Source organism: Eleutherodactylus coqui, chromosome 5, assembly GCF_035609145.1.
Source record: "Eleutherodactylus coqui strain aEleCoq1 chromosome 5, aEleCoq1.hap1, whole genome shotgun sequence".
Taxonomy (NCBI): Eukaryota; Metazoa; Chordata; class Amphibia; order Anura; family Eleutherodactylidae; genus Eleutherodactylus; species Eleutherodactylus coqui.
This window is the reverse complement of record NC_089841.1, coordinates 216,382,196-216,394,211: the sequence shown is the minus strand read 5'-3', so window position 1 is coordinate 216,394,211 and position 12,016 is coordinate 216,382,196. Positions and strand designations below refer to the sequence as shown.

The window sequence follows — 12,016 nt, the reverse complement described above, 5'->3', positions numbered from 1 at the left end:
CCACGGGTTTTGACACGAGTTTTATTGCGAATTTCTGTGCAGAATTCACCCCCTCATTGAGAAGATCGAATTCTGCAATGGAAACGGCGATAAAATTGACACGTTGTGGAATTAAATTACGAACAGGTTTGTGAATGAGATTTTCAAAATCTCATTCACTTTGCTGTTACTGTAAATGCTGCGGAATTTCAGTGCAGAGGGTCCGCACGGAAATTTCACTGCAAACTCGCACTGCGTGGACTCGGCCTAATATTGGCTGAGTGATTCCCTGCCTGGGGGCCGCGGTACCCCTTTTGGAAATCACTAGTGTAGCTAAATACTGTATACATAATGAAGGTTTGAGAATGCAACAATCCAGATGTCTAGCACCTTAGAAGAGAAAGTAGTGTGCTACCATAAGGGTGTGAGTGTATTCACTATACATTAATGTGTTAAACCTTGGTTTTTGCCACAGATTTAGAAAACTATGTGTTCTTTTGCCAAGATACCACAATTTAACCGATTCACCCTCAAAGTGCTGTAATGAGAGAATGGATTTGTTTATAAATACTTGATATCGTCGTATAATGCTCATACAGTATGAATATCAGAATGTCCCTGACAGAGATGATGTCATCAGCAGTGATGTCACTAAGGCAGCCATGTGCTTCCACCACTATGGACAACCCCTGTCCCTAAGTGCAGCCACCGCGGCTGTCTGGCAGCTCCAGATCTTGGTTTTAGCTTTACAGAACAGAACTCCGAATGTTATCATTGGCCACCATTCCTCCCTCCTGTCACCTTATCAGCGGTGATAGTACTTACTAGCTGGAGGGTGGATGTATTCGGCGTACTGAGGCTTCGCTGATGTAAAATCCCAGTGCTATGAAGCGTGACATTTTTCCGCACTTCTGCTGAAGAATACCTTAAAAACATGAAGGAAAAGTTTGTAATTAATCACTTACAGTGGATACACCTTGTCAATGTGCGTTTCCTTAATATACTGACATTTCATGTTACAAAACCTGGCACTGGTCTACGATGATTAATTTACCTACAAATGAACAGTAATGTAATTAGCTTAGATGTTAATAGGACTATTGATGCATGTACACCATTGCAAAACAAGGTCACTAGGAGATTCAGCCAATTAAAAGAGACTAACGGCTTTCAACAGAAAACTATAGAAGCATTAGGAGATATTGGACTTATGGGCAATGCCTGTGCCCAGGAACTGAGAGGGGCACACCTATGGGCACACACTACTGGAAAAATGACTGTCAACCTAAAATACATGTATTTAAGTGAAAAAACATGCCCCGTAAAATGTAGACTGAGAAATGTGATTGAACTATCAGCTACATGATATAGTGTGGTCACTGTACTATAGAAAGCATATATAGGGGCAGCTGAGATAGCAATTGTAACACAGGCCCCAACACACCAAGAGCCCATAACTCACCCAGACACATAGAAAGGCAGGATTATATAAAAGCGTACAGACTTCTTATAAATACACACTAATATAATAACAACACTAAATGGGGCTATCAGACTATAGAAATGACTATATCTTATGTACATAGACTGTGTAACCACGATACTATAAAATATAGCTCATCTACGCCTCACATGTACAGCCAACCAAATCCACAGCAATAGCGGATCTCAACCGTGCTTCTGCCCCTCTTTCTGATGATCAGTGGCGGCTCAGCACCAGAGGCCCCGCTGATCACAACTACTGATAGGTCTGTATGACACTTTGTATAATATTAGATACACTTGTAGGATCAGAGGAGAGATCTGTTCACAGTCCAAAGCAGTTTGTTTGAATGATGAACTCACTGGTCACCTTTTTATATCACATACATACTCCATTATCCATATGGCGATTAGGACCCAAATCAGTGCTAAGATAAGGTTACATCAGACGTTATCTTAGTACAATATGCATACTATAAAATGGAAAGGCAAAAAATAGCATACCAAAAAACAAATAAATATAACATAAATCCCAAAGAGGAGCAACTCCAAATATCTTCTCCCCTTGGAGTCTATAAAGTGCTGGTGCCCTCTGCTGGCTTACTTGAAAACAAGATGCAGGATGACTTATAAAAGGGGATTTCCACAGATCAATCAAAATTATTATAGATTAGGAAATCCAAAATATAAAGCAGCAGTGATTGTTAGTTAAATGTCTTGTTTTTAATGGAAGGATCGTTCGCACAGCGTTACGTATTACGTTGTATCTTGGAACCTCCGGTCGGAGGTTATGTCGCAGATCTGGCTCAAAAGGCATGCAGTGATTTTTCTTGCATCTAAAAGTGGACCAGCGGAGCGGAAACCGAACATCCCCCTTTATAGTCAATGGGGTCCGTTCGGCGCTGTTCGGTTCCGTCCTAAGACTGAGCTGTTTAGCTGCGGAGATTCTCCTTACCTGATCTCTGAACAGAGCATGAAAGTGGAACCCCAGGTGTCAAACCACCCTGACATAATCACACAGTGTAGCAAATAATGCTGTGCGAACGCTCCCTTAGGCTAAAAACAGCCTCGCATTACTTCAGGATGAAGGGAATCCCGGCCATGGCTGTCACAGCCGCAGCAGAAGACCACGAAGTTCTCCCGCTGCTTTCAATAGGGCCGACGCTGCTCCATTACTACTGCTGTTCCAATGCTGACACCCAGACTATAATGAACACTACATAATGTGATGGCTGAAAATACATTTTTATGCTCACAGGGCAGCTTTGTACAGTTTCTAATGAGGTTTTCTTTTAGTATCTACTAATGAGTTGACTTAAAAAAAATAAATAAATAAAAAATTCCTTTTTTTGTATCCTTTTGGCCAAGATGCATTGTGTGAACCTGCACTAAATAGGGTTTACAGAAAATCTGATGTCTGATTGCATCAAGGTTCTGCATTATGAAGGGGTCATTTAGGTTTGGGGGCTATACCATGGAAGGTGTTGGAGAAGATCTTACGAGGATGCACCTCATTAATTTCGACAAAATCTTCCAGCGCATTTAAAGAACTCAGTGTTCCTTGTAATGTAATCCCAGAGATGAAGCATCAATTTAGTTAAGCAGAGCATGAACTCTTCTGAAGGGCTGGTGAATCACATGAAATAATTATTCCAAATTAGACGAAGAGAGAAAGTCCCAAATACCAAGAAGCTAACAAAATCTTCTGCCATGGGCTTCCTTCAGACATGGGGCACATGCACACGGGAGTTGTAAAAGTTACATCAGAGATCCTCAGTAGTAACTCACATCGGACATTGCGTCCGTCTGATGTGCTGTTCTCATCCAAAAATTGCACAAGAATAGGACATGCTGCGATTTTTTTTTTTAATTCAGACTATCAGTCCAAGTAAAGATAGGCTGCTTGCATACACCCAGTCGCTTGTCGGGGCGATTTTTCAGAAAAAAAGCCAGTGTGCATGCACCCATAGATTCTTTCTTTGGAACAATAAAAAAAAAAGCAACTGAAAATTCCCATGCCTTTTTTTTTTTTTTTTTATGGCACCCACGTGTATTTTTCACACTTTTTTAAGTCACACATCGTTTTTTTTCTGCATCTTTTCTTTTAACAGTGAAGCTTATGGCAAAATGCCAGATCCAGAGCATAGTGAGAGAACACATCCAAAAATCCAGTGTACGGTCAGGCTGCACATTGACCTACATTTGCATCTCCTAATTCTTGTCTGTGATGCAGACAAGAGTTTTTTCACACAGTCTATTAGTCTGTGTGAAAAAAATCATCAGTATGCCTGTCCTCATAGATCCATGCTCTATGAAGGATTAACACGGACTGCACACGGCCCCAAATACCAGTGTGCAGGGGGCCTTATATTCCCGATTCCTTTTGAATCAACTTCTAGCTTTGGCTCTAAGAACTGCATCAAAAATGGTCACAGAAACTCCCTTTAACTGCTTACTTGTGAATGAGGCACAGGATACTTTATTGCCCGGGTGATCTTGGTCAACGCCCAAAGCACACATCTCTCATGGAAGTCTTCATTAATAAATACCCAGAGGATGAAATAAGTTGGTTTAGGTTTCCTACATCAGACCGTGAAACTCAGCCCGATATGGCGCTCGTGCGATTTGGAGCCGAAGGTTCAAGGTTCCTTTTGAACAGCTTTGCATCTAAACACCTCATCCAACCATTGCAGTTAATTGTGGTGGGCTGCTGGGCAAGACATTTTTTTTCTACAAGTTGGATTCTCCCGGCTTTATTTGAATGCGCATGTGAATTATGCAGTGAATAGAACCAGTGAATTGATTTCAATGGGTGCGCTCACAAGAAGGTATTTTACAATCCATTGTGCAAAAAAAAACAACTTACAAAGCAGCCAACATTCACTTACATTATCGGGGATACTTTGACTAGGCATATCTGTGCCACCCAAAGTCGTAGTGTAGCTCTTATACTTCCTTCTGAATGTACTTCTGGTTTTGGTTAAAAAAAACTGCATGTGCGTTTCCAGCCTTAGTTCCCCTATCAGGTTTGCCTATATCCCCACTTTCTATTGCTGGGTTCTGTCTCAAGTGTCAAAAACCATATTGATATGGAACGCTGAACAGAACCATGTGCTTTAGGCTTTGTTCCTATGAGCGTATATTGGCCCGCCGTTTTCACGGCCAGCTGATATACGGACGTATTCCTGTGAAATAAAAGTGCCCGGCTGGCCAATATAGCGCCAGGCACCTTTACATCGGGCCCAAAACCCGGAACTATCTTTTGGGCTGGAATACGTCGGCCGCTGCATGGGATCCAATGGAAGCCTATGACAGCGGCCAGAGAAGGGAGGTGGGAGGGAGTTTAGCAGCGTGACTGCTAAACTCCCTCCCTCTTCTCTCCTCCTCTCCGGCTGATTGAAATGGGAGGGTGTGGGACGGGGGAGGAGCTAAGTGCCATCCCATCCCGCCGCCTCCCATTGCTGGCTGCAGACAAGGGGCGGGGAGGGGGCTGGAGCTTAGCCCCGCCACCTCCCATTGCAAACAGCCAGAGGGGAGTAGAGAGGAGGTGAGCTGGCGAGGGGGAGGAAAAGGACAACGGCATGGCGGCCTCGGCGTTAACAAGTTGTTACTCCTGAGATCATAGTGTATATTGGCCGGTCGTGAAAATGGCCATGGGAACAAAGCCTTCACGTGTAAAACGGAGACCACTTTGGTCTCCGTTTCACAAGATTTCCCTTCTTTTCAGCTTTTCAGGAAGATAGCAAAGAGTAGTTGACTATACTTTTCTATCCTCCTAAAAAGAAAACCATGTGAAATGAAGACCAAAGTGGTCTCCGCTTCACTCACTAAAGCACATGGTTCCATCCAGGATACTGTATCAATGCCATTCTCAGCATTTTAGATGGAACTCCGATAGGGAAAGCTTAGGGCTCCTGCCCACGGATGGATATTTGCTGCGGAATCCAGGGCACTTCCGCAATGTAATTGCGGGAAGGTCGCGGAATTTGTGGGATGACGTGGGTAAAGCAGGGGCTTAAAAAAAAAAAAAGGGAAGATCTGTGCTGCACATGTCCGACGGCGAACCATGCGGACCATCCGCAGTACAGATGAAAAGAGAAGACAGGAGGTAAGTGCGGGCACCACTGCTGGCCGATCCGGATTCTGCTGCGGGATTCAACATGCGGAATCCGGCTCTGCTGTGTGCAGGCGGCCTTAGACATAGGCAATAATATGCTAACGAGGTCTTACACTAATGCATCAATCAGAGCACGTGCAGCTAATTCCTTAATCTATCATGTAGAAAACCCCCAGTTATCCGGCTGATGTGGTAGAAGGGTGTGATACGTCCGCACTCATGTCTGTACCTGCGCTGTCACCACAACTATGTAACTAAGTCAATAGGAAATATCCTACAGGCAGACAAAAGCAGAACATAACACAACTGTTTGCTAACAGAAGAGTCACGTTTCATGGAAGCAGACGCTTAGATATTTAGACATTTCATGTATTATTTGTAAAACAATCTAATGGGACTTTATACACAACAAACAAATGTAACAAACTGCTATAAAAACTCTTATTTGTTTACTTTGTAACCCAATGTCTGCACCCTTCTACTCTCCCTCAGGCCATAGCCACATAGTGACAGGCAATGTATATACACTGTTGCAAGAAGTCACACAATATTACACAATGTACAAAATTTTGGTTAAAGATGCTCAAAAATGTGTGCGAAGAAGATATTGCTGCGGATTCCACCATTTGCAGATTAGAATCAATTTCACAGCAACTCTGCGACACAATTCACATGTCGGACACGCAGGTTTTGGTGTGGATTTCTCTGCAGCGGAAGATCTCACCGCATATGGAACCACCTGGTTTCACATGGGCGTAAGCAGATTTATGCGCACATAAGCGTAGCGTTTTTGCGGAATTAACTACGCTTTTCTGCACGCACATTGGCGTATTTTACTGTACTTTTCACGCCCACAAGTCACGTTCATTTTCACAAAAACGCAAGGATTGAAATGGCTAATGAGTTACAGATATGTTCTTCTTCCAACAGAATTACGCAGTGTTTCACGCATCTCCTTGCGTATTACATGTGTATAAGGGGGTCGGACAACATGAGGAGGCAGAATGAGGGGGTCGAACAACACGAGGAGGCAGAATGAGGGGGTCGAACAACACGAGGAGGAAGAATAAGGGGGTCGGACAACACGAGGAGGAAGAATGAGGCGGTCGGACAACACGAGGAGGAAGAATGAGGGGGTCGGACAACACGAGGAGGAAGAATGAGGGGGTCGGACAACACGAGGAGGAAGAATAAGGGGGGGTCGGACAACACGAGGAGGAAGAATAAGGGGGGGTCGGACAACACGAGGAGGAAGAATAAGGGGGTCGGACAACACGAGGAGGAAGAATAAGGGGGTCGGACAACACGAGGAGGAAGAATAAGGGGGTCGGACAACACGAGGAGGAAGAATAAGGGGGTCGGACAACACGAGGAGGAAGAATAAGGGGGTCGGACAACACGAGGAGGAAGAATAAGGGGGTCGGACAACACGAGGAGGAAGAATAAGGGGGTCGGACAACACGAGGAGGAAGAATAAGGGGGTCGGACAACACGAGGAGGAAGAATAAGGGGGTCGGACAACACGAGGAGGAAGAATAAGGGGGTCGGACAACACGAGGAGGAAGAATAAGGGGGGGGGGGTCGGACAACACGAGGAGGAAGAATAAGGGGGGGGGTCGGACAACACGAGGAGGAAGAATAAGGGGGGTCGGACAACACGAGGAGGAAGAATAAGGGGGGTCGGACAACACGAGGAGGAAGAATAAGGGGGGTCGGACAACACGAGGAGGAAGAATAAGGGGGGTCGGACAACACGAGGAGGAAGAATAAGGGGGGGTCGGACAACACGAGGAGGAAGAATAAGGGGGGGTCGGACAACACGAGGAGGAAGAATAAGGGGGGGTCGGACAACACGAGGAGGAAGAATAAGGGGGTCGGACAACACGAGGAGGAAGAATAAGGGGGTCGGACAACACGAGGAGGAAGAATAAGGGGGTCGGACAACACGAGGAGGAAGAATAAGGGGGTCGGACAACACGAGGAGGAAGAATAAGGGGTCGGACAACACGAGGAGGAAGAATAAGGGGTCGGACAACACGAGGAGGAAGAATAAGGGGTCGGACAACACGAGGAGGAAGAATAAGGGGTCGGACAACACGAAGAGGAAGAATAAGGGGTCGGTCAACACGAGGAGGAAGAATAAGGGGTCGGTCAACACGAGGAGGAAGAATAAGGGGGTCGGTCAACACGAGGAGGAAGAATAAGGGGGTCGGACAACACGAGGAGGAAGAATAAGGGGGTCGGTCAACACGAGGAGGAAGAATAAGGGGGTCGGTCAACACAAGGAGAAAGAATAAGGGGGTCGGTCAACACAAGGAGGAAGAATAAGAGGGTCAGACAACACAAGGAGGAAGAATAAGGGGGTCGGTCAACACGAGGAGGAAGAATAAGGGGGTCTGACAACACGAGGAGGAAGAATAAGAGGGTCAGACAACACAAGGAGGAAGAATAAGGGGGTCGGTCAACACGAGGAGGAAGAATAAGGGGGTCGGACAACACGAGGAGGAAGAATAAGGGGGTCGGTCAACACAAGGAGGAAGAATAAGGGGGTCGGTCAACACAAGGAGAAAGAATAAGGGGATCGGTCAACACAAGGAGGAAGAATAAGGGGGTCGGACAACACGAGGAAGAAGAATAAGGGGGTTGGACAACACAAGGAGGAAGAATAAGGGGGTCTGAAAACACAAGAACTTTCACAATCTTCTTCAGTTCCTTTGTTTCCTACAATGCAATATCTCAAAGGAAAATTGCAAAATGTGTCACAATGGTACCAACTTTTTTTGCTGCTTGTCATGATTCAGCGAAGTAGAGAGTACACAAAGCGTCACGCCGCGCCCACATTAATGTATTTGAATTTTGTATTACGTGCGTGATATACGGTAAATCATGGCAATTCAACTACCATGATTTTCGCTGTTCCACTCAGACAATAGAAGGACAGTAAGAAGAAAAGTAGGAACCAGGAATCCCGAGCATGACAGCGAGCAGGAGATACGCTGTCATGTGCAGGTAAAAATCGTGACAATATGCAGCGAACCCCCTTGCCAGGTTTTATGAACCCCACAGACTAAGGGCTTCTTTACACAACTATATTTGCTTGCGGCAAAATCCCACGTGCAGTAAGGGAGGTGGAAGGGAGTTTAACAGCGGCTCCATTAAATTACCTCCCCCTCTCCGCCCCTTGCTGGCTGCCGGCAAAGGGAGGAGGCGGGAGATTAGCACACTAGCTCTGCTAAGCTACCGCCCCATCACGCCCCCTCCCCTTGCCAGCAGGGGGCGGGAGTTTAACACACTAGCTTCCGCCCCGTACCACCCCCTCCCTTTGCCCGCAGCCGGCAAGGGGTGGAGAGGGAAGTGGGAGGGAGTTTAGCAGAGCTAAACTCTCTATTCCCCACCCGACGGTATTCCGGGCTGCGGCGTATACATGCAATTTTTTTGCCCACAATGCAGCCGCGACGCGAGTGGACGAAAATCGTAGCGCCCATGTGAATAAACCCTAAAGGAGTGTTTTTTGTGCTCGTGCAAATACATTTGGTACTGCTTGTTCACATGGGCCGGGGAATCCCCTCCACCCTGATTTATAAGCCCAATTAGCCTTAAGAGGTGATGGTGCTTACAGGTATGTGCAGTGTTTAGTGCATAACCGCGCATACGTATGTGCACATTTGCGCACCCCTGTAGATTCCTATGGTGACCTTTGGTGCAGATGCTCATAAAAATAAAGCACGTTGCTTTTTGGGGGGGTTTTGCGCAGGCTAAAAAGCACCCTGAGAATGAACGCATTAAAATAAAAAGGTTATTTGCTGCGTATTGTGCGTGCAAAAATTCCCCGCACAAATACGCCCGTCTGTGGCTTCCCTTAATAGCCACTGAAGTCAAGGCAAAGTAATTCCACCACCCATGTGAACTAGCGGTGCCTGCGCAAATACGCACAGTAGTGTGCACAGGCACGCGTGCAAAGTACCCTTGTTCACTGTGCAAAAAGTTGCACAGGAGTGTGTGTATTTCGCAATCTGCTCATCTGAAGCCAGCAACATATACGCCGATATGCACGCAAAAAAGCATTGTACTTTCCACGAATACACAGCGCTCAAGCGAACACAAATACGCTTACACCCGTGTGAAGCCGACCTAAGACCGGCGAGTATAACATGTAACAGCCTGGACTCAGCAGCCCCTCTCCTGTGAGTCCATTAACCCTGTCTGACCTCTAAAGACATTATGATTTAAGGCTGAACAGTTCCGATGTTGGAAGACGTCCGTCGGGGTTCTCTTACTGTATATTGCCAGCCTCTCTGCTGTCAGAGCCTATCCAACGTGTCACCTCATGCAGTACTGGCTTTAGCCAGCAGATAGCGCCGTTGTATAATGTCAGAAAAAGAGTAAGCCCCCTAGGAAAACCAGGATGCAAATTGGATTGGAAAGGGTTAAGGCCAGGATCACGCAACCAGGATTTGAATTGCGGATTCCGTGGGCTCTGTCCGCATGTGATATGCGGTACTTCTCAGGCAATCAGTTGCATTACCTTACGCAGTTCCTATCACGTTAGTGTGTTTAAATTGCGTAATCCAAGAGCGGAAAATAAAACGCAGCACGTTTGTATTTTACCACGGATATACGCGACATAGAGCCCATTTTTCTCTATTGTCGCCAATATACCCGCAGCCCATATGCAATTACATTGTGGGTATCCGTGTCAGCGCTAAACAAAAAAATAGGTGTACTGTGCATGACCCCCTACGTGAGTACGCGGTCACGCGCAAAACCATTTTACACCCGTATGCAGTGTCTCGGCCGGGATCACAGCTGTAATCCATTGCAGGAGGCTAAGCAGCGGCTTCCACTTATGGCCATGTGAGTCCGGCTGAAATGGGTTTTCCAGGTTGTCAGTGCTAGGCTACACTGGGGTCGGAGTGGAAGCCACTGCTCTGTCCTGTGTAGTGGCCATCGCTTGTAATTGCAGGCACAACTCTCATTGAACTCAATCGAAGTTATGTTTGTAAATGCTGCCTAAAAAACCTCTCTCATTAGGAACCGAAAGATTCGGTTTAAGACCCGATCACTTGTAGAAAAGCAGGACTCAAACTGGTCAAATGTTTCGGCAAATTTGACCTGTGCAAAAATGTGTGACTTTTTTACTCTAAAATCCGGTATAAATTGCCAAGTCCATGCCCCCATGATACTACTGGAACTATTATTAATAAGCATTATCTGAAAGAAGTTCTTTATTTTGGCCCCCCACATGGTGACAATCTACTAATGGCGACCATTAGTGCGCTTACAGAATAACCGGTATACAGTGAGTTCGCCCTGCGGTATTATAGAACGCCGCGCTGACATAACTTTATTTTACGGCCAGCTTCAATCTAGCAAAATTGTTATTCGTTGCCTCAGACTTTTTCTGACTATTCTGCTTTTACGGATCAAGGGCGGATCGCACATTACAAAAAGTTGTTTTTTTCCACTTTTTTTGCTTGGTATTGGTAGTTTCAGCTAAAAGTACACTCAGATGACAAATTGGTTGCACTGAATTACTTGTCGCTGGTCTTTTTTTTCCTGGTCAGCTCTTTGGATAGTAGCAGGGGGTCCCGTGCCCCTCTATGGACTCTTATAGGTCCTAGGGAGAAGCATGTAGTATGGCCGGCATAGTCTGTCGGAAGAAAGTCCTAAACCCCAGAATGGGAGGAATAGATAAGGAATTGTGCCGCAGGAGCTATGTACTAACAGTGCCGCTACCTCCGTCCAGCGGCGCCGCACTCCCCGGGGCTGCAGCTACACACCGCCGGCAGCTCCGTACAAGCGGACCCCGCATACTGCCGGCAGACACGTACAAGCGGACCCCGCATACTGCCGGCAGACACGTACAAGCGGACCCCGCATACTGCCGGACGAGCAGCCGTTCTATCGTACTGACCTGTTGAGCTTGTTGGCGAACGCCCGCCTCTCCGCGCTGGACAGCGACGCCATGCCAATGCCACCCTCTGGGCACAGCGCCCTTCTGCTGCCCCCCGCACCGGGCTGTCACCACACACTTCCGTATTCCTCCGGTGCTGGGGGAGGGACGGCAGCTGCCGGCTGACACTGGGTGGCTCTCCCCCCTGGTGAGCAGGACGAGCTCCGTGCAGAGGGGTGCGGGAACTGAGCACAGAGCAGGGTCACGGAGAAGTTACCGGAGGTGCCGCACTGCTACTTACCTGCACCGCCAGCCATGCTGTGTGAGCCTCATACAGGGGTGTCAGACTGAGGGACAGCGGGGGCTACTCCAGCTTAGGGTGGTCTGCAAAGGGACAATTGTAAGACTGTTTAGTAATAGTGATCTCCATAGTGGCTGTAGCAGTAATAGTGCCCCTATAATGGTTACAGTAGTAATAGTGAGCCCAATAGTAATAGTGCCTTTTTAGTTGCTGCAGTAGTAATAGTGACCCCAGTAGTAATAGT

General features: G+C 46.7%; 1 protein-coding gene across 4 annotated transcripts in view; it reads right to left on the bottom strand.

The window, feature by feature from the left end:
- The window catches only part of DOCK8 (dedicator of cytokinesis 8), a 143,572-nt gene extending 131,923 nt beyond the window's left edge, over window positions 1–11,649 (bottom strand). For 2 of the 4 annotated variants that reach the window (XM_066604205.1, XM_066604206.1), the window contains exons 1-2: window positions 11,493–11,649; window positions 805–904 (exon numbers count right to left, since the gene is read on the bottom strand). In XM_066604205.1, the coding sequence (XP_066460302.1) occupies window positions 805–904; window positions 11,493–11,545 (153 nt within the window). In that variant the 5' untranslated portion in view covers window positions 11,546–11,649. The remainder of the gene's footprint in view (window positions 1–804; window positions 905–11,492) is intronic. The other 2 variants (XM_066604207.1, XM_066604208.1) reach the window with 1 other exon arrangement.
- Window positions 11,650–12,016: the final 367 nt, after the last annotated feature.